Below are 20,681 nucleotides of genomic sequence, written 5' to 3' on the forward strand. Positions count from 1 at the left end.
AAAAAAACCCCAATGTTTAAAACTGAAAATATTCGAACCTAGTTCAATTATAATAGCAAGCATTGAACAGGCACAGAAAACAGCAAATAAGGTTAAAGAAATACATTTCTGATTCAGCATCTTACCCCACAAGCTCTTCACCTCTGAAAGCATTTAAAGAGCTATGGGAACACAGGAGCACTCGGTTTGTACCCAATGCCTAATACATCTGGCATCACTCTCAGTTATTCTCACTACTGGATAACATGATCTCAAATACTCACATGCACATTTATTTGCAGAATTGTGCCAGACATCCATTGGGTTTCTTTGTTTGTGCCGAAATGCCTCTTCAACTCTAGTTTCTGTCTTCCGAGTTCCAGTACTATGAGAATTTATTTGTTCTGCTGTTACCGATAAGCCTGCAAGCAGAAGATAAGCAATACCTATTTAAATATTCCCAGCTGCATAAACCAACAAGGTTTAAAAAAAATGTGAAATACAAAACTAAGTTTTAAAGTCATTAATTATACTTGGGCAGTTTGTTTCCGATGGAAATAGTGTCTTTTGTTTTAAGATGGGAAATAAACTAGATATAAAATCATAAAAATAAAACAATCTAGCAGGCCATGTTTTTTACTTAATCCTCAGAGAGGCCCTATTTTTACTCATTTTAATTCACAAAGGACACATTTCACATTATTATGACTAAGGGATAATAAGATTATATACATAGTGTCCAAAAGTCATGATTTCTGCCATCTTAGAATGTACAATAGGTGTTTATTGAGCCACTGAACTCCACTACCATGAACTGTTTCAAAATGATATCTGCTGCCTTCATACCACACTGCAGTAAGTTTGGTTTTCCCGCATTACCTTCGTAAGAACAATCATTGTATCTCGATTGTCTTAATTACATTTCTTTATTCTATGTGGTCCTTAATGTTGGTGTTTCTCTGGATTCTCTGTAGTCTCTTTTCTTACTCTTATCTACACCTTCTCCCATGAAGTATCATCATTGTGTTCAGCCTCCACTACCACTGCATAATAATTCTCAAATCTGTCTCTTTGGCCCAAACATCTCTTGCCTTCTGATTCATATATCTAACTACTTACTTGATATCTCCAACTGGAAAGTCTAAAGACAGGTCAAATGAAAGACAACTTGTTTATAAAGCCCTACAAAACAAAACTGTCCATTCTTACATATTCCCTATCCAGACTGGTGGTATTAGCATCTACTAAATCACCTGACTAGTAATATGGCAGCTAATTCTGCTTCCTTCTTCCCTTCCCAATACTCTCCACCCCTGTAGCTACATCTCACTCATATTAATCTTTTCTATCTCCATTCCTACTTCATTAATTAAAACCCAGAACTACTCCAATAGCTTCCCCCCCCAAATAGCTTTACTGAGATACAATTTACAAAGTATAAAAGTCACCTGTTTTGTGTGTACAATGAATAATTTTTAGTAAATGTATAGAGTTGTACAATCACCACAGCAATCCAATTTTAGATGACTGTTCCAGGCACTACCACTCCCTTTTATTTTTTCTCCATAGACTTGCCTTTTCTGGGCATTTCATATAAAAGGAATTGTACACTATGTGGTCTTCTGTGACTGGTTTCTTTCGCTTAGCAAAATGTTTTTGAAGTTCATCCATGTTGTACCATGTATAAGTACTCTGTTACTTTTTCTTGCTAAGTAGTTTGCCATTGTATGAATATCATACGTTTTCCTTATCCATTCACCCACTGACAGACACTCGGGTTGTTTCTAGTTTATGGTTATTAAAAATAACGCCACTTTGAATATTCATGTACAAGTCTTTATGTGGGCATTTATTTTCATTTTTATTGGGTGAACTCCTAAGAGTATTACTGGGTTGTATAGTAAATCTACACTTAACTTATTAGAAGTTGCCAAACTGTTTTCCAAATTGGCTCCGACAGCTTTTAAACTGATCTCTCATCTTCCCACCCCTGACACATTAAGACCATGCTATTTCTTGCTGACAAAGCAATTTGACCAATTCATTTCACTGCCTATGGTCCTCAAACTCTAGTGTATATAAAAGCCCTCTGAATAGTTTAGAATAAATATTTATTCACTTTAATATTCTCAGAGAATCTAATTCACTAGGCTTACACTGATGTGGGTAATAGGCACACATATTTTTAAAAAAACACTGACCTATTGGCTAAAGTTCAAGCTCCCTAGCATAGCACTGATTCATTCAAGTATTTATTTATTTATACCAGGTAGGGTTCTAGGGACTGGAGTAAGGCTATACACAAGACATTCAGAATGCTTATATCATAAATAAGGAGGAAGGAGACGGCAAAAAACAAACAACAGAATGCCAAGTGCAATCAGGTGGTCAGGGAAGAGCACTCTAAGAAGGATAAAGAAGTTTGTCCATAATATCAATGACCTGGACTCTGCTCACCTCTTGAGCCCTGTTTCCTCCATTCTGTTTATCTTTAGCAACACCAAGCAGTTTTCTAATACACCAAGCTATTTCATACCTCTGTGCCTTATATGCTATCGTTTGCTCTGTTTGCAATACTCCTCTTCTGTCACTGCCTCCCTTCCCTTAGTCCACTAGAGAGAATGCTCCAATAGTCATTGCTTAAACCCTGATCCAGTTGCTAGGTACCCTACTAGGAAGTCTCTTCTCTGCGCTCTCAACATGCTTCAGCCAGTGCATACCACACACTGTACTTCATTTGTTTCACATCTTTCTCTCCTAGTAACGTTTGAGTTCCTCAAGGACAGGATTATAAATTGAATCAACAAACCACATATGCTAAGTGTGTGCGTCTAATAACAAAATTGCATATAAACTACAATAGAGAGGGAAAAAAACCAGTATCCCTAAAAACGTTTTCAAAGTACAAGTATGTAAACTGATGAAAAATAAAATCTTTTCATATCTAATATCTAAATCCCTAAAGAACCAGAAGTCGATTAAAAAGACATACTCCTACAAAGGAAATTTCACTAAGAAACACTTTATTTCTGTAATATGCACAATCACACTAAAACTTTCACTGACAGTAAACTTTTAAAATATCTTTGAGAATTTAAATGACACATATTAGTATCAGAAATTAAGTAAAGATTGTGCTTAAAATACATTTTTATAATACCAGCAACCCTAAAGAAACATCATTCAATGACTCCTGGTCGGAACAGAGCACACTAGGCTTCCGTATCAAATTCATTCCTTTAACTTACCTCTTTTTATTCTTGCTTCCTTAATTTCTTCACAGAGTTTATTAAATTCCGGATCCAATTCAGCTGCAATGATAGCATGTGCAGTGTCCTTCAGTGTGCAAGCCCTGTGCCTAATTATCTTATCTGTTAAAAGAATTGGAATAAATTTATTATAGAACTAAATGAAATAACTTTAACAAAAGACATCTTTAAAAGAGATGTAAAAATACAAACATTTAAATAAAATTGTAAAAAGCATTTCTGGTGAAAAAAGCTTCATTTAAAGGATGGGCAAAAAATAAATATAATAAGCTACTCAGTCACGTTAATAATTCTTTGAAAATTGTACTTCAAGAACCTCAAAGTGCTAGGCCTATTACCACTTCTGAAACAGTTTGGAGAATGACAAGAAAAAAAACCAAGTCATTATCTCAAAGATGTATGGTTTTATTTTAAATTTTTGAAAACAGAAATTTGTTATTTTAAATAAAAATTTTTTTAATGTAAAAGGATTTAGAGGACATTCACCATACACCCAGCCCCAAAGTTGTCATAGATAAATACTGAGAATTCAAAAAAGCATTAAATTTCTCCACAAGTTAAAGTTGGTCAAAACTATGCTAAAGGATATAATATATCTTATGTAAGGGTGACCTATTTTTGGAATGTGATAAAAACAGAAATACAGAAAGCCTTTCTAAGCAAGCAAGCACAAGATAGCATATAAATTGCAGGTAGATCCAGGAGAGAAGCACAAACACCGATCATAGGTAAACTATAGCTAAAAATGTTACTAAAGTAAGAGCCTCTGCTTCACGCTAATCCAAAGTCCCCATCCATAAACAATACAACATAAAGTGTCCCCCTAGAGCTGTGCAACTCACAAATATGAACAGGCAAGTAAATACATCAAGGTAACTTATTTTGTAACAGTATCAAGAACAAGAATCCAAAGTCACAAAATAATATGTTTTTCCCTCACTCAAAAAGTGGTCAGAGGACATGAATAAACACCTATCAAAAGAAGGCATAAGCAGCCAACAAATATGTGAAAAATGCTCAATATCACTAATCATCAGAGTAATGAAAATTAAAACCACAATGAGATATTACTTTATACCAGAATAGCTATTATCAAAGAGCCAAAGAACAACAGATGTTGCTGCGGGTGCAGAGAAAAGGGAACGCTCATACACTGTTTGGTGGATTTGCAAACCTCTATGGAAAAGACTATGGAGATTTCTCAAAGAACTAAAAACAGAATTACCATTCAACCCAACAGTCCCACTTCTAGGAATCTACCCGACAGAAATTATTTTTATTTTTTATATTTTTGAGTCAGGGTCTCACTCTGCCACCCAGGCTGAAGTACAGTAGCATCGACCTCGTGGGCTCAGGCAACCCTCATGCTTCAGCCTCTTGAGTATCTGGGACTACAGGCATGGGCCACCAAGCCCAGCTTATTTTTATTTTTTGTAGAAATGAAGTGTTGCTATGTTGTTCAGGCTGGTCTCGAACTCCTGGACTCAAGCAATCCTCCTACCATGGCCTCTCAAAGTGCTGGGATTACTGGGATGAGCCATCTTGCCCAGTCAAAATAAATCATCATAAAAAAAAGATACCTGTATGTTCATTGTGGCACCATTAATAATAGCAAATTCAGGAAACAACCTAAGTACCAACCAACAATTGACTGGATAAAGAAAATGTGGTACACATACTCCATGGAGTACTACGCAGACATCATGTCCTTTGCAACAACATGAATGGAGCTAGAAAACATCCTAAGTGAACTAACTTAGGAACAGAAAAAGCAAACACCTCATGTTCTCATCTATATGCAGGAGCTAAGCAGCCACAAAGATGGAAATAATAGATACTGGGGACACCAAAAAGGGAGAAGGTGGGGAGGGAGATTAGGGTTCCGGAATTACCTACTGGGTATAACGTTCACTATCTGGAGAATGAGCCACCTGAAGTCCAATCCCCACCACTACACAATATGTCCATCTAACAAACATGCACTTGTACCTCCAGAATCTAAAATAAAATAAAATATTTTTTGAAAAAAAAGTAAGCCAATATATCAAACTGTTCTGTAACAGTATCAAGAACAAAAAAAATCCAAAGCCACTAAGTAACATCAGCTTTTTCCTCTCTAGAAAAGGCAAAAAAAAAGTATAAACAAAGATGCAGAGATCTTTTAACTTTTTTCTAACTAGAAAGTTATGGCTCACTATGGAATGGAAATCTTACAAAACCAAATATGTACCATTCAAAGACAACTACTGATATTTCCTTTCACTGTATTTCTCTAAACATTCATTCAACAAATATTGTCAACTGTACCAAGAAAACTCATGTGGTGACCACACAGTAGTGAACAAAACAGAGAAAATAGAGAAAGTTGGTCCCAACTTTCAAGGTGTTTTTTCAAACTACTTTAAGAAAGTGGTGATGCATACCTCTAAACACTTTCCCTCTCCAAAACAAAACAAAACAGAAACACACACACACACCACGGCTGAATAATAGCTATAAAGAAAACCTACAGGCGTGGACATCAATTTAGATTAGGCAAGTCAATAAAAATCTCTGAGGAAGAGGTGTTTAAACTGACAGTTGAGGCTCTTGATCCACTCTCAAGCGCACTCCCAATTCTCTTGTACTGCCTCTTCTGCCTAATAAATCTCTATCTCTACTTTAAAAAAAAATAAAAAACAAACTAACAGTTGACGCATGCACCAGAGTAAATACTGAAAGAGTTAAAAAAAAAAAAAAGGAGGTTCAGAAAATACCACACAAGAAAACCTTGCAGTGAAAACAGCTTAGAGATTTTAAGAAACTGAAATGCAGCCTATGAAGTTAGAACATAACAAGCAAGAGGCCAACAGGAACCAGATTACATTGAAAGAATTTTAGATTTTACCCTAAGAGCAATGGAAGTCCTAAGAAGGGAAGTAACATGATTAAAACTACAATGAGACATCACTAAACACATATAAGAATTGTCCAAAATTAAGGAGACTGGTCATATCAAATGTTGTGAAGGATGTGGAGGAACTGAACTACGATGCACTGCTGGTAGGAATATAAAATGGCACCATCTACCTTGGTAGTCTGCCCATTTCTGAGAATGTTAAACATATGCAGTCAACCCTCTATATCTGCAGATGCAGAACCCACAGATACTAAGGGCCATCTGACTGTACCACTTCATTTTATATAAAGGATGTGAACATCCTTGGTATCTGAAAGGGAATTGGGTCCAGCATCCGATCCCCCATAGTTACCGAATGACTGTATCTATCATTTGACCCAGCCATTCCACCCCTCAGTACATCTTTCAAACGATAACTCTGGCTGGATTAGTGGAGTTCAAAATAAAAGCCAGGAGCCTAATTACAGGGCTCCTTTTTTAAATGAAAGAATATGATGACTTGAACTGGGGTAATGGTGGTGGTGGTGAAGGAAGAGAGGATTACAGATTTGAAACGTGCTCTCAGTGACACAACTTGGTAATAAAGTAAATAAGAGGGTAAGATAAGCATCAAAGATGATTGCCTATAGCTTCTCTCATGAAAAATGGGGGGATGAAAGTTTATTAGAAAGATGAAAAACAATAACAAAACTAGAGAATAGAGAGGGGAAGAGGAAAATAAGTCAGAGATTCATTTTAAAGAATTTCATTTCAGGCATTTCAGTTTTGAGATGCCTAAAAAAGATCCCAATGAAGATATCACACAAGCAGATGAATATGTGTCTCAACAATTCTCTTTATGACCACAGAACCACAATGATTTTGTCATTTGCATTATTAACATATTGTACATCCCTAGGTTGGTTTAAAAAAAAAAAGGATCTATTGAGGCATAATGAATATAAAATAAACTGCCTGTATTTAAAGTACAATTTGATACATTTTGACATAAGTTTACATCCAAAACATTATCGCAACAATCAAGATTATAAACCTATCCATCATCACCAAAAGTTTCCTGTGCCCCTCGGTTTTCCCTCCCTTCACCTTTTCCCACAACCTTCCCTTCCCAGGCAACCACAGATCTGCTTTCTGTTACTATAGATCAGATTATGTTTTCTAGAATTACATATATGAATTAAATTATAGAGAATTTATTTTTAATTTGGATTATTTCACTCAGCATAATTACTCTGAGAATTGGTGTTGCACGTATCAGTATTTATTGCATTTTATTGTTGAATAGCAATGCATCATAGGGATATAGCACAATTTGTTTCTTCAATCAAATGTTGATACTCGACATTAGGGATAATTCTGGGTTTTGACTCTTATAAATAAATAACTTATACATTTATAAATAAAAAAGTCACTATAACCATTCATGAACAAGACTTTGTATGGAAATATATTTTCATTTCTCTGGGGTTAAACTGAGGGGTGGAAGGGTAACTGAAGGGTAACCGTAGGGGACTGGAAGCAGGACCTCATTCCCTCTTAGATACCAAATCCTTGAAAGTTCACATCCCTTATATAAAATGAAGTGGTACAGTTAGTCGGCTCTTTGTATCCACAGGTTCTGCATCCACAGACACAGGGCTGACGACCTATCATTAACAGTCTTACATAGGCCAGACTGTTTTCTAAGGTAGATTGTACCATTTTAGGTTCCTATTGGTAAAATAGTTCAGTTCCTCTACATCCTTAACAACATTTGACATGATCAGTCTTTTAAATACAATTCTTACATGTGTTTAGAGGTATCTCATTGTAGTTTTAATTTGCAGACAAATGCAGTGGCTCACACCTGTAACCTCAGCACTTTGGGAGGCCAAGGTGGGAGAACTGCTTCAGCCCAGGAGTTCAAAACCAGCCTGGGCAACATGGCAAGAACTCATCTCTAGAAATAATCAAAAAATTAGCCAGGTGCGGTAGTGTGTGCCTGCAGTCTCAGCTACTCAGGAAGCTGAGGTAGAAGAATCGCCTGAGCCCAGGAGGTCAAGCCTGGTGAGTCATGATCATGTCGCTGCACTGCAGCCTGGGTAACAGAGTAAAACCCCTGACTCAAAAACAAAAATAAAAAACCAACTGCACTTCAATAAAGATTAACAAGGTTGAGTCTTTCCATGTGCTTATTTGCCTTCCACATAGCTTCTTTGGTAAAGTACCTTCAACTCTTATGTCCATTTTTTATCTTGAGTTGTTTTCTTATCAAATTCTGAGACTTCTTTTAATATTCTGGATATAAGTTTTAGCTCTTATCTTTAGGCATAAGAGTCATTTTGAGTAAACTTTTGTGTATCAATCAAAGGTCTTTTTTTTACATACTGATATCCAATTGTTCCAGCACTGTTGAAATATTTTCTCCACTGAATTGACTTTATATCTTTGTCAAAAAGCAATTGACTCTCTATGTGTGCATCTACTTCAGGACTCAGTATTCTATTCCACTGACCTATTGTCAATCTTTGTCACTCTTACTGTAACTTTGTAGGTCTTAAAATAAGGCGGTCTTCAGTCCGCCAATATTGTTTTTACTTTTCAAAGTTGTTTTGACTATTCTAGGTCCTTTGCATTTTTATATGAAATTTTTATCAAATGCCTGCTGGAATTCTGATTGGATGGTGCTGAAACTGGTTCAATATGGGAAGAAATGATATCTTCACAATGCTGAGTCTTCCAATACATAAACACAATACATATCTCCATTTATTTATTTATTTATTTATTTATTTATTTATTTATTTATTTATTTTTGATTGTTGGAGTCTCACTCTGTCGCCCAGGCGACCTGCTGGGCTCCAGCGATCCTTCCGCCTCAGCCTTCCAAGTATCCGGAATTACAGGCGCACGCTACCACGTCCGGCTGATTTTTTGATTTATTGTAGAGATGAGGTCTCGCCAAGTTACCTGGGCAGGTCTCGAACCCGCAGGCTCAGGCAATCCACTCACCTCAGCCTCCCAAGGCATGGGATTACAGGCTGAGCCAATGAGCCCGGCTCATATCTCCATTTATTTACATCTTCTTTTTCTCACCTATGTTTTATAGTTTTCAATTTATAAGTCTTACATATCTTGTCAGATTTATCTATATTTTATGATTTTTGATGTTATTGTAAATAGTACTTTATATTTTCCATTTCCTGTTGTTTGTTGCTAATATATAGAAATTCAAGTGAGTTTCATATATAGATCCGGTCTCCTGAAACCCTGCTAAATTCACTTACATAGCTTCTTTGCCAATTCCATAAAATTTTCTATGTAGACATTGTGCTACCTACAAACAAAGATAGTTTTACTTCTTCCTTTCTAGAAGAAGGGACATTTTTATTTATTTTTCTTACCTTACAGCACTACCTGGAAGCTCCAGTATAATGCTTAGTAGAAGTAGAAAGAACAGACATCCTCTCCATGTTCCTGATCTCGGGGAAAAATATTTACTCTTTTATCACTAGTATGATGCGCACTGTAGACTTTTTACAGATGTCATTTTTATCATATTGCAAAAGGGGGGGGCACGAATAGTGCTCTAATAAAAAACTTCACTTACAAAAATAAGCAGTCAGTTTGACTGTAGTCTGCTGACCCCTGATTTAGATCCTTTACTTTTAATGTGATTTATGTGATTATTGATATGGTTGCTATTTATTTTCTACTTGTCCCATATGTTCTGTGTTCCCTTTTTCCTCTTTTTCTTACCTCTTCTGGAATGAATGTATAACTTTTTATGGTTCCATTTTTATCTCATTGTTGGTTCATTAGCTTTAATTCTTTGCTGCACTACTGCTAGCACTGTGTGAACTTCAAGTAATATTTTCCCTCTTTTTCTGGCCTCAAGTAGTTTTCTCACATGCATGCGCTAATCAGTACTTAGTTAAAGACTGGCAGAGGACCTTCTGCAAATGTCCAGAATGCTCTCTCTGTGCAGCTTTCTTCTTCCTGGTACTCTGTCCCGTGAATGCTAGCCACTTTGGCCTCTTCAGATTCCCAGGTTTGGTTCTTCCATTCAAGGGACCTCCAGACTAGGCCTGGGTTCCCGGTGCCAAGTTCTCCAGTCAACCACAATGCTCCCCAACCTTTTTGGGATTCATGTACTGTGCTGCCTGATTTCCAATGTCTTTAAAACAGTTTTATTCCCCCTATATTTTGTTCACTGTTTCACGTAAAAGGGTAAATACAGTTCTTTTACTCCATCTTGGTCAAAAGCAGAAGTGTCCCAATATCTTTTAAACATTCTTTGAAAACCAAACTTTAATAGCTGGGTAACAATCAAACTTTAATAACTGGGTAACAATCTAGAATGTTGCACATCCTGAATGTGACTTAATTTTTCATTTTAAGAATATACCTTAATTTTTCAAAATTATTGCTTTATTTCTGGAAGTCTTAAGTTGTTTCCAATTCTAGCTACTACAAATAAAAAACTATAATGGACATCTTTAGAAGTAGCTATACTTTCAAGCTGATGAAACAATGTTTGTAGCCTATGCAATAAAAAAGCTTTCCACCACCAGCTTTCTACCTCAGCTTGAACAGAAATAAACTAAAAAAGAGGTAAGAGTACATATGAAGCCGGGATTTGGCACATTATCCCTTTCTAAAATAACTCAACGGTTGCTCTTTCTGCTTTTTTAAAGCATACCTCCCATCCCAATCCCACCCTCAATTAAGGGAGAAAAAAGAAATGAATGAAAAAAATAATAATTCCATAAAAATTTCCTACTGGTATGAAGAAAAAGGAGCATATTCTTTAAACATCTGCATTTGACAGGGGCAATCCTTTTTATGTGCCTATCATCACAATGCTTTTCATCATTCTTGGTTTAGAAGTGTCTAAGGTAGCCAGGCTCAGTGGCTCAGCCTGTAATCCCGCGTCTTTGGGAGGCTGAGGTGAGTGGATTGCCTGAGCCCGCGGGTTTGAGACCCACCCAGGCAACTTAGCGAGACATCATCTCTACAATAAATCAAAAAATTAGCCAGGCATGATAGCACGCGCCTGTAGTTCCAGCCACTTGGAAGGCTGAAGTGGAAGGATCGCCGGAGCCCAGCAGGTCGAGGCTGCAGTGGCCAGGAGCGGCCACTGCACTCCAGTCTGGGTGACAGAGTGAGACTCCAACTCAAATAAAAAAAAAATAAAAAGAAGTGTGTAAGGTTATACATAGCTAGAATCATATGCTTAAAGAATATTAAAACTAAAAGGGATATCCATGATAATTATAGGTTCTTAAATCTTTTTGACCTGGATCCTTAAAATAGCAAGGATAAACGTTGAAAAGCACACATGAATATAACGTTGTATGTGGTTGATCAGAGACTCACTCATGGACACCAGACTTAAAACTCTTGCTTTAAAACTGTGCAGAAATGAAAGCTACATATTTACCAGTTTTGATTTAGTCTCATACTTTAAAATTTTAAGATTTCCCAAATCCATGAAATTTCAAAGTAATATAAGCATGACAAAATAACACATATAGGCTTTGAAATTAAGACAGGTCTCAATTCACTCAGTTGAGCCATATAACATTTTTGGATTTGTATACAATTATAAAACCTCTCTGAGTTCCAGTCTCCTTATCTATAGATATTACCACCTACATTTATCTTCAGCAAAAAGTAATGGCTACTTAGGGAAATGTTGCTTTTACATTTGCTGAACTTTTATTTTTTAATTCACTATGAAAAAAACTCCGAAGTATATAGCTATGTTTTTTCAGTAAAGTTATTAAGAAAGATGAGTGATATTTTTTTGTTTTTGTTTTTTGTAAGTAGAAGTCTCACTCTGTTGCCCAGGCTGGAGTGCAGTGGCACACTCATGGCCACTGCAGCATCGACCTGCTGGGCTCAGGCAATCTTTCCACCTCAGCCTTCCAAGTAGCTGGAGCTACAGGCATGCACCAGCACAGTTGGCTAATTTTTTTATTTATTATAGAGACGAAGTCTCACCAAGTTGCCCAGGCTGGTCTCAAACCCGTGGGCTCATGCAATCCTCTTGCCTACACCTCCCAAAGTGCTGGGATGACAGGATGAACAATGTTTTTAAGAAAAACTAATTTTCAAATTATGATTTTACATCCTAAACTATTTCATAAATAAGAAATTTTATTGTATTTACTGGTTCGGGTCATATTTGTATATTATCAATATTAATACATATTTCTACATATCTGCATTGTTATCATGTCTCTGTTTTATAATTTTTATCTAATCCACATCTCCTAGAGTTAATACTTTACAAGAGAACAAATGATAAAATTTATTCACTGGCCACTTTTATTAAAAACATGCTCCACCGGGCTCAGTGGCTCAGCCTGTAATCCCGCGCCTTTAGGAGGCTGAGGTGAGTGGATTGCCTGAGCCCGCGGGTTTGAGACCAGCCTGGGCAACTTGGCGAGACCTCATCTCTACAATAAATCAAAAAATCAGCCGGGTGTGATAGCGCATGCCTGTAGTTCCAGCTACTTGGAAGGCTGAGGCAGAAGGATCACCGGAATCCAGCAGGTCGAGGCTGTGGTGGCCGGGAGCAGCCACTGCACTCCAGTCTGGGCGACAGAGTTGAGACTCCAACTCAAAAAAATAAAAAATAAAAAATAAAAACATGCTCCACACAAGATGCCTATATAGATCCTGCTCCTAATCAGCTTAGAGTCTAAAACAAAGGGTAAGGATATGTAAACAAGTAACTACTTCAGGTCAAAAAAAGCGTAAGTGTCTCAAAAAAGTTACTTGGAAGGCTGAGGTGGAAGGATCGCCGGAGCCCAGCAGGTCGAGGCCGCAGCGGCCGGGAGCGGCCACTGCACTCCAGTCTGGGTGACAGAGTGAGATTCCAACTCAAAAAAAAAAAAAAAGTTACATGTAAATGAGATTCAGAAACAAAGGGGTGGCTGGGCGTGGTAGCTCATGCCTGTAATCCCAACACATTGAGATGCCAAGGCGGGAGGATTACTTAAGACCAGGAGTTCAAGACCAGCCTAGGCAATACAGCAAGACCCCATCTCAACAAAAAAATTAAAAAATAAGTCAGGCATGGTGGCACACAACTATAGCTCCCACTACTTGGGAAGCTCAGGCAGAGAATCACTCGGACCCAGGAGGTCAAAGCTGTGATGAGCTGTGATCGTGCCGCTGCACTCCAGCCTGGGTGACAGATTGGGACTCTGATGCAAAAAAAAATTAATAATAATAAAAGGGTTACTTATAACTGGAAGGAAATCAGAAAAATATTTCATGAACTTAGCATTTAATATTCCCCAAATGTTAAGTGAAAATTTAAAATAAAATACTGTTTTAAAAACCATGCACTTTTAAAAGGTATATTTTCCTGTATATTACTTATACCTCAATAAAATTGATTTAAAAAGAAAAAAGTGTTGCTGGTCCAAAAGTAGTGAGTTATCTCAATTACTCACAGTCAGTTAAAAAAGAAAAAGAAAAAAGTATACACATTCCAAGAAGAGGCAATACATTTAATAAAGGTCATGAAACAGTAAGACTGGGACCTATATTGGCAAGAACTGCAACCCATCTTTCCTCAAGAAGAATTCCTCCTGGGTTCCTCTCTCTTCTCATTCTATACGCTGCCTCATTTGCACCTATACGCTGATAACTCCCAACCATGTCTTTTACCCAAACTTTTTCTAGCCTCCAGAACCACATATACAACCAGCACTTTACAATGTCTGCATTTTTTCTGGGTGTACCAAATATAACTCATACTGTCACACCCAAAATTAAATTTAACATCTTGCCCATAAACCTGTTCCTCCATTTTACTTGCTCAGATTCCCCCATCCAGACCAAACTCAGAGTCATTCTAGATTTCCATCAGCCACGTCTAAATTGTTGGTCACTAAGCCATCTATATTCACTCTCTGCAGCCACTGCAATAGAATCCTAACCAGTCTCCCAACCTCCACCTCACCACTCCCTTGACCTCTCCCCAAAACTGATACTAAAAGGTCAAGGTTGTATCCTAATCATCTGTATACCTCTAGCCATGAACAGGATTTATATATAAAGAATATTTAATAAATGGATGATCAGTAAGTCAGTGAGTAGAGAAGTGAATTCCCCACTACTACTTCACAGAAGCACACAATCTCTCCAGACATATCTTTTCCACATCTTTGTTCCCTCACCTTGGAATGAATGCCCTTCCCAATCTTGTTCATCCCCAAGTAGTTTCTTCTCCTTTGTGAGCCACTGACCCTGTATACTATTTCTAATATAGACTTTATGACCCTGCACTATAATCATCTGCTGCCACCTCAAGACATTATTCATTATTGCCACCTCTATGATACTCCCTTATTTTAACATCTTTTTAATATCATAATGACCAATAATTAGGTAAGTATATTTGTCATCTCTAAAAATTGATGAATTTCCATATAGCAGTGATCCTGTTTTACATATAAATATTATGGGCTAAATTGTATCCCCTCAAAATTTGTATGCTGAAACCCTAACCCACAGTACCCCAGAATATGACTGTATTTGAAGATAGGGTCTTTATAAAGATCATTAAGATAAAACAAGGTCATATGGGTAGGCTCTAATCCAATCTGACTGATGTGCTTGTAAGAAGAGAAAATTTGAACACAACGAAAGACACCAAGGGCACACAAGTACAAAGAAAAGGCCATGTGAGGACACAGGGAGAAGGAGGCCATCTGCAAACCAGGAAAAGAGGTCTCAAGAGAAAGCAAACTTGCCAAACACCTTCATCTTGAACTAACAGCCTCCAAAATTGTGAGAAAATAAATTTGTAATTTAAGCTACAATATTTTGTTAAGGAAGCTCTAGTAAAATAATTACATATAGAATAATGTCTATATAATGTCACACAGTAGTTATCCAGTATGCATTACTGGTCTTAAAACTGATATATATTGCAACTCTGTCTCAAGAGGCAAAGGACTGTCAAAGTCATCTTTGTAGTCTAAGCACCCAGCTCAGTAATTAGCACATGGTACTCATAAACACTAATAGAAATAAATATAATCTTGGCTGAAGTACAGAATTCATGAAATACAACTATGGTAAATAAATTGAGAAGTATATTAAGAGCAGACCACAGAGAACTCCAAAAGCTAGGGTGAATGTGGGGGCTTTATTTCTACACAGCTGATATAAAATAGAAAATTTTGAGAAGACTACAAGATTAGGACTGAAATTTCGGTAAAACTGGTCAAATGACATATGTATGTATAATGGGTCTGAGAGGTATGGGAAGGATGCACTTCAAGACCAAGAATGGAGGGGGGCAGGAAAACATTATATATCTGTAAGGTAATAATTAGAGCCAAAAAGCAGAGGTTGGTCACATTTAGAACACAGATGGCAAATTTCTTCTTGCTCCATATTTAATTCCTGTCCACATCATTCTCAAGGGAGAGGATCTGAGTAAACACTTAGGCAACATGTATAGCTTTCAGAATGTTGGCTTCTGTCTTCTATGTATATGCTAGTTTTCTCCCAAATGACCAAGTGTTCTGCAAAACCGAACACTGTAAGCTTTCAAATACTCATGGGAGCTTGTAAAAGTAATACAACATTCATGTAATTTCCACTTGCTACACAACACACCCCGAGGTTGTTTTTCTGAAACATAACAAGTAGTTCTGTTGCTAAGAAAAAAACAGGCCACTTGACAAAAGATGAAAAATTCTAAACACAGCCAAAATTAATCCCTTTGAATCATATCAATTTTGTATCTAAGAGAGTGAAAGAGAAAGTTATAAATATACCACATCTTAACTCCAGCTGTGAGCAGAGTCATATTCTTTGATTATACAACTGCATTTTGTAGTAAAAAGTTATTATGCACAGAAAGCATTGCTTCTTCCTTAAGAGCAATGTTAATAGCAATACAAGGGAAAATATGAATTGATCTTCTCATCGGACTTCCTCTCAGTACTCAAATTCATTTTCACTACTAGTCCCTAGACTTGTTTCAGAATAGGAGTAAATGTAGAGTTTGGTCAAGGAACTATAATAAGCACAAAGTATAAAGAGTCATCTAGAACAAATACATACCCACTAAGGAACCAATTTATGAAAAATTACAGTACAATTTAAATACTGATAAGAAGAATACAAATATCAACAGCTAACCTCTATGGAACACCTACCATGTCCCAGGCACTAGGCTAAGGGCTTAACATATTTATATTGAACCATATGAAAATGACAATTTCATAAAGTTAAACCTAATACACTTCCTCATTCAATCCCTACAGCTGCCTCAATTAAAGAATACTACTACTGTCCCTATTTCACAGTTTAGAAAACTAAAGCTTAGAGGGCTTAAATTGGTCAAAGTTAAAAAATTAGGAAACAATAGAACTGTGACTAAAGCCTTGTCATTACATACTTCACAATCTCAGTTGTCTCTGTGTCTTCCAAAACAGACTGAGGGTGTAGACATACGAGTACTCTCAGATACTGATCAAAGCCACGAAATAGACCCTTGTGTGGGTTGTACCCTCACATAGGACCCCAAGAAGAGAAGAGAGTAAAACGAGGCTGACATCCAACCCATACATCCTGTTGCAGAATGGCATCCAACTGAAGGAGACTTTCTCACATAAACCTGCTATACTGGTTAACAGTGGACCTGCTGCTGGTGGAATAATTTAGAAAATAATAATTTTAGAGAAAATTTTAATAATGCAGATTAAAAGCCTTAAAAGATATATATTCTTTGGTCCAGAAATTTCACTTTAGGCCGGGTTCGGTGGCTCAGCCTGTAATCCCAGCACTTTGGGAGGCTGAGGTGAGAGGATTGCCTGAGCCCATGGGATCAAGACCTACCCGGGCAACTCGGCAAGACCTCATCTCTACAATAAATAAAAAAAAATATTAGCTGGGCTTGGTAACACGTGCCTGTAGTTCTGGCTACTTGGAAGGCTGAAGCAGAAGGATTGCAGGAACCCAGCAGGTCATGACTGCAGTGGCTGGGAGCGTGACACTGCCCTCCAGCCTGGGTGACAGAGTGAGACTCCAACGCAAAAAATTAAAAAAAAGAAATTGTACTTTAAGGAATTTAATCTAAAGACATAATTAAGAATCTACATAAAATTTTTTAATAAAGATATTTACCAGTGTTTATAGTCGGGGATACTAAAAAAGAAGAGTATGTCTGACCATAGGGTATTAGCTATTATACTCTATCTATATATAATTAAAATAATATAGGAGAATGTCACAGCATTTATAGAACACAGGCACAGCGTCTCATGCCTGTAATCCTAGTCCTCTGGAAGACCCACATGGGAGGATCACTTGAGGCCATGAGTTCAAGACCAGCCTGGGTAACATGGCAAGATCTCATCTCTACAAAAAATAAAACCAAATAAACTAGCAGGGTGTGATCCTAGTTATTGGGGAGCCTGACACAAAAGGATCATTTGAGTCCAGGAGTTCAAGGCTGCACTGAGCTATGATTAAGCCACCATTTCACTCCAGCCTGGGGTACAGAGTAAGACCTTGTTTCTAAAATAATAAAAATAATGTAGGAGAAAAGTTCAGTAACTAATAAGTTTTTCACAAAATGTTATGAGAATCAAAAACTTTTAAAAATCACAGTCACTTTAGCAAAAATAAGAAGTAGGTAAATATTCTACACATAATACATCCGTTAGGAGGGCTGGGAAAAGAAGGAATAACACTAGGTAATGGGATTACAGATACTTTTAGTATTTTCCTTTGTTCTAGTTCCAGACATTTTTCTATAAGACATATATAATAACTCAAAAAGCAGCAAAGCAAACAAACACTACAAGGGGAAAATAATTCAAAGTTTAAGAACTAACTATGCAGAAAATTTATTTTGCCTCTTACCTTAGAATAAGGATATGTGATTTATTATGGTTTAAATTCAGACAAGAAATACCTAATTTCATATGACATTGAGAAATCCAGGTCATCTTTAGACTAGATTTCAGAACCACTGCCCAAAAATACAGATAAAAAGAATAAACTATACTCTAAATATCTTTAAATAACAGAAACTTAAAATGTCTTAAATATAAGAAGCATTTTATTTGAGTACTACCTATTGAAGAAATATAATTCTTAGTAGAATGAGAAAGAAAAAAATGGCTCCTCATAGCTGGGAGTTGGCCTGGTACTATCAACTAGGCCTCATTGTACTAAGTTAAACATAAACAATTTCACAAAACACCAATATCAGACCAGGCCACTCTGTGCCTAAGATAGGTCAAGACAAAAAAAAGACCACTCTGTAATCATGTCTAAATACAGACAACAACATGAATATCATCCTAACCACAAAAATAACCAAACCTAATCCTATCCTGGCCAATACGAAGAACTGCTATTTCTTTATCAACAACTTTAGACTTGCTCCATTCTTCTTGCCTTGCAGGTTCTTAAAATACCTAATCTCTCTCATAAAAGTGTGAGGTAGGAAAAATAAAGAAAATATCTAATAACAAAATTATCCCCACTTTCTAACAGCATCCAATCCACTGCAAAGTCCCACTTCCTTACACTCTACCCCAAGTCACTTAACACGAGCCCAAATCCTATAAGGTTTATAATAAATCAACTCATCTTGTTTTATTATAGATATGTTCCTGGTGGTATTTCCTGGACCATGAAGTTGGGACTACATATTTGAGTACAGAGTAGATTAGAATAAAATAATAAAATTACATAGAAATACCCACAATCTACATACCAGAACATTCTACATAAAGAGATCTTTTAATATGTAAACTTAACCTCTCGTGGATTCCCACAAATTCAAAATTCCCATGGTTTATCAGCACTGATGATGTTGACAAATAAATTTTCAATTAAATTCTCACTCAGTTTTCTATCAATCTGAACAAACCTTGAATCCAAGTAAAAAAAGTGGAAAGTAAATGAGGAAACTAAACCCTGAACATAATACCTACAACTACAATACCCTCTAATTTAAGCATTAAAAAAAAAAAAATACAGAGTCTCACTATGTTATACCTGATGTTCTCCAACTCCTGGACTCAAGAGATCCTCCCATCTCAGCCTCCCAAAGCACTGGGATTATAAACAATTATTTTTAAGTAGACTACTAGTTCCTTATTAAAAAGTTTCTAAAAACAATAATGAATCATGAAAATTAATTTATCTAAAACAAAGGCATGATTTAGTATTAAAACTACAAACTTTTTTTATTAATTATCACTCTGTGCATCCTTACCTCCTGGGTCCTTATCTGGATTGTACTCTAAAGCATTGCTACAGATGAGGTCAATATCTTTCAGGAAATCCTTAGCAGTCAGATAATTATGTTTATCAATTTTAGTTATTACTGTCGATAAATCCATCGGTTCCTTGATTACTTCAAGGTAATCTGAAACCTAAAACAAACAGGATATTTTAATGAAAATAACTTCTGGTTTTTCATATGATCTACTCAGTTCATTAAAACACAAAATAAAGACAAAGTTTTTAAAAAATTGAATCTAGATATTTAAAAAAGAATTACAGATAAAGATAAAATTACAGTGCTGTTTATGTTACTAAAGTTACTCTCTGTAATACTTTCCATGAAAAGCTTCAGTTTCCAAGTCATATCTAAATCAACTCTGAAATGTTTTTGTTCTTGAAATCTGAAAACAACTATGTCAGGGTTTGGGGGTTTTTTATTTTATTTTTTTAATCCTTTGGGCATACCTAAGAAGAGAATGTATGGGCAAATGCATCCAATAAACATTAATAAATGTTATTTCAAGAAAAGAAAAAACATAGACTTTTCATATTATTAGGTAAGTTCTTCTGGTAAGTATCTTCAAACTTTCAACAAAAATTTTCTTTCTTTTTCGATTTTCTAGGGTAAATTGTTTCATGGAAAGTATTTTCCACTCCTTTGGAGTCATTACAAACATTCTGAGTCAATTAAATGATGAAACAAAGTATTTTTCCCTAACTATTAAAAGATTTGTAGGACTTGTCCCAAAGAAAAAAACAAATCCACAAACAAACAAAAACAAACATGTTGCTTTCTATGCTGCTTTTCTGGGAGATAACCTAAAATAGGAGACGTTAAGTCATGATTTGTCCAATGGATTATATATCATTGATCAATAAGAAAACGTTAGCAATCTATATATTGCCTTCTCCAATGCAAATCTCCAATCAAGTAATAAGGTTTAACATAAAAGCAGTCAGCAGTAATGTCTAAAATTAGTCCAGGAACATCTGCTGGGGATAGAGCAATTTCTGCTCTATGAAAGTAGGGCTAGTTTTTTCATAATTTTAGATGGCATCAATGCCATGATTTTTAAATTTATAAACACATACACACACACGTGCACATACACAACTTATATATATACATTTACAAATTTTTAAGATTACTTATAAAAATATTAGGTAGGGATGTATATGTGTTTTATTTTTCAGCTTCTAGGAAGTGAAAAGCTAGTCACAAACTTCTTATAGGGAACATTGTAGAGCTATACTGAAACAAGTAATACTTCAGA

The 20,681-nt window shown here is 36.2% G+C and overlaps 1 protein-coding gene across 1 annotated transcript in view; it reads right to left on the reverse strand.

The window, feature by feature from the left end:
* LOC103267753 (ATPase family AAA domain-containing protein 2B) overlaps nucleotides 1-20,681 on the reverse strand; it is a 94,072-nt gene that overhangs the window by 16,382 nt on the left and 57,009 nt on the right. The window contains exons 9-11 of the mRNA XM_008065333.1: nucleotides 19,397-19,556; nucleotides 3,228-3,350; nucleotides 264-401 (exon numbers count right to left, since the gene is read on the reverse strand). Coding sequence (XP_008063524.1) covers nucleotides 264-401; nucleotides 3,228-3,350; nucleotides 19,397-19,556 — 421 coding nt within the window. The remainder of the gene's footprint in view (nucleotides 1-263; nucleotides 402-3,227; nucleotides 3,351-19,396; nucleotides 19,557-20,681) is intronic.

Source organism: Carlito syrichta, unplaced genomic scaffold, assembly GCF_000164805.1.
Source record: "Carlito syrichta isolate Samal-C Ts95f unplaced genomic scaffold, Tarsius_syrichta-2.0.1 Scaffold308235, whole genome shotgun sequence".
Lineage (NCBI taxonomy): Eukaryota > Metazoa > Chordata > Mammalia > Primates > Tarsiidae > Carlito > Carlito syrichta.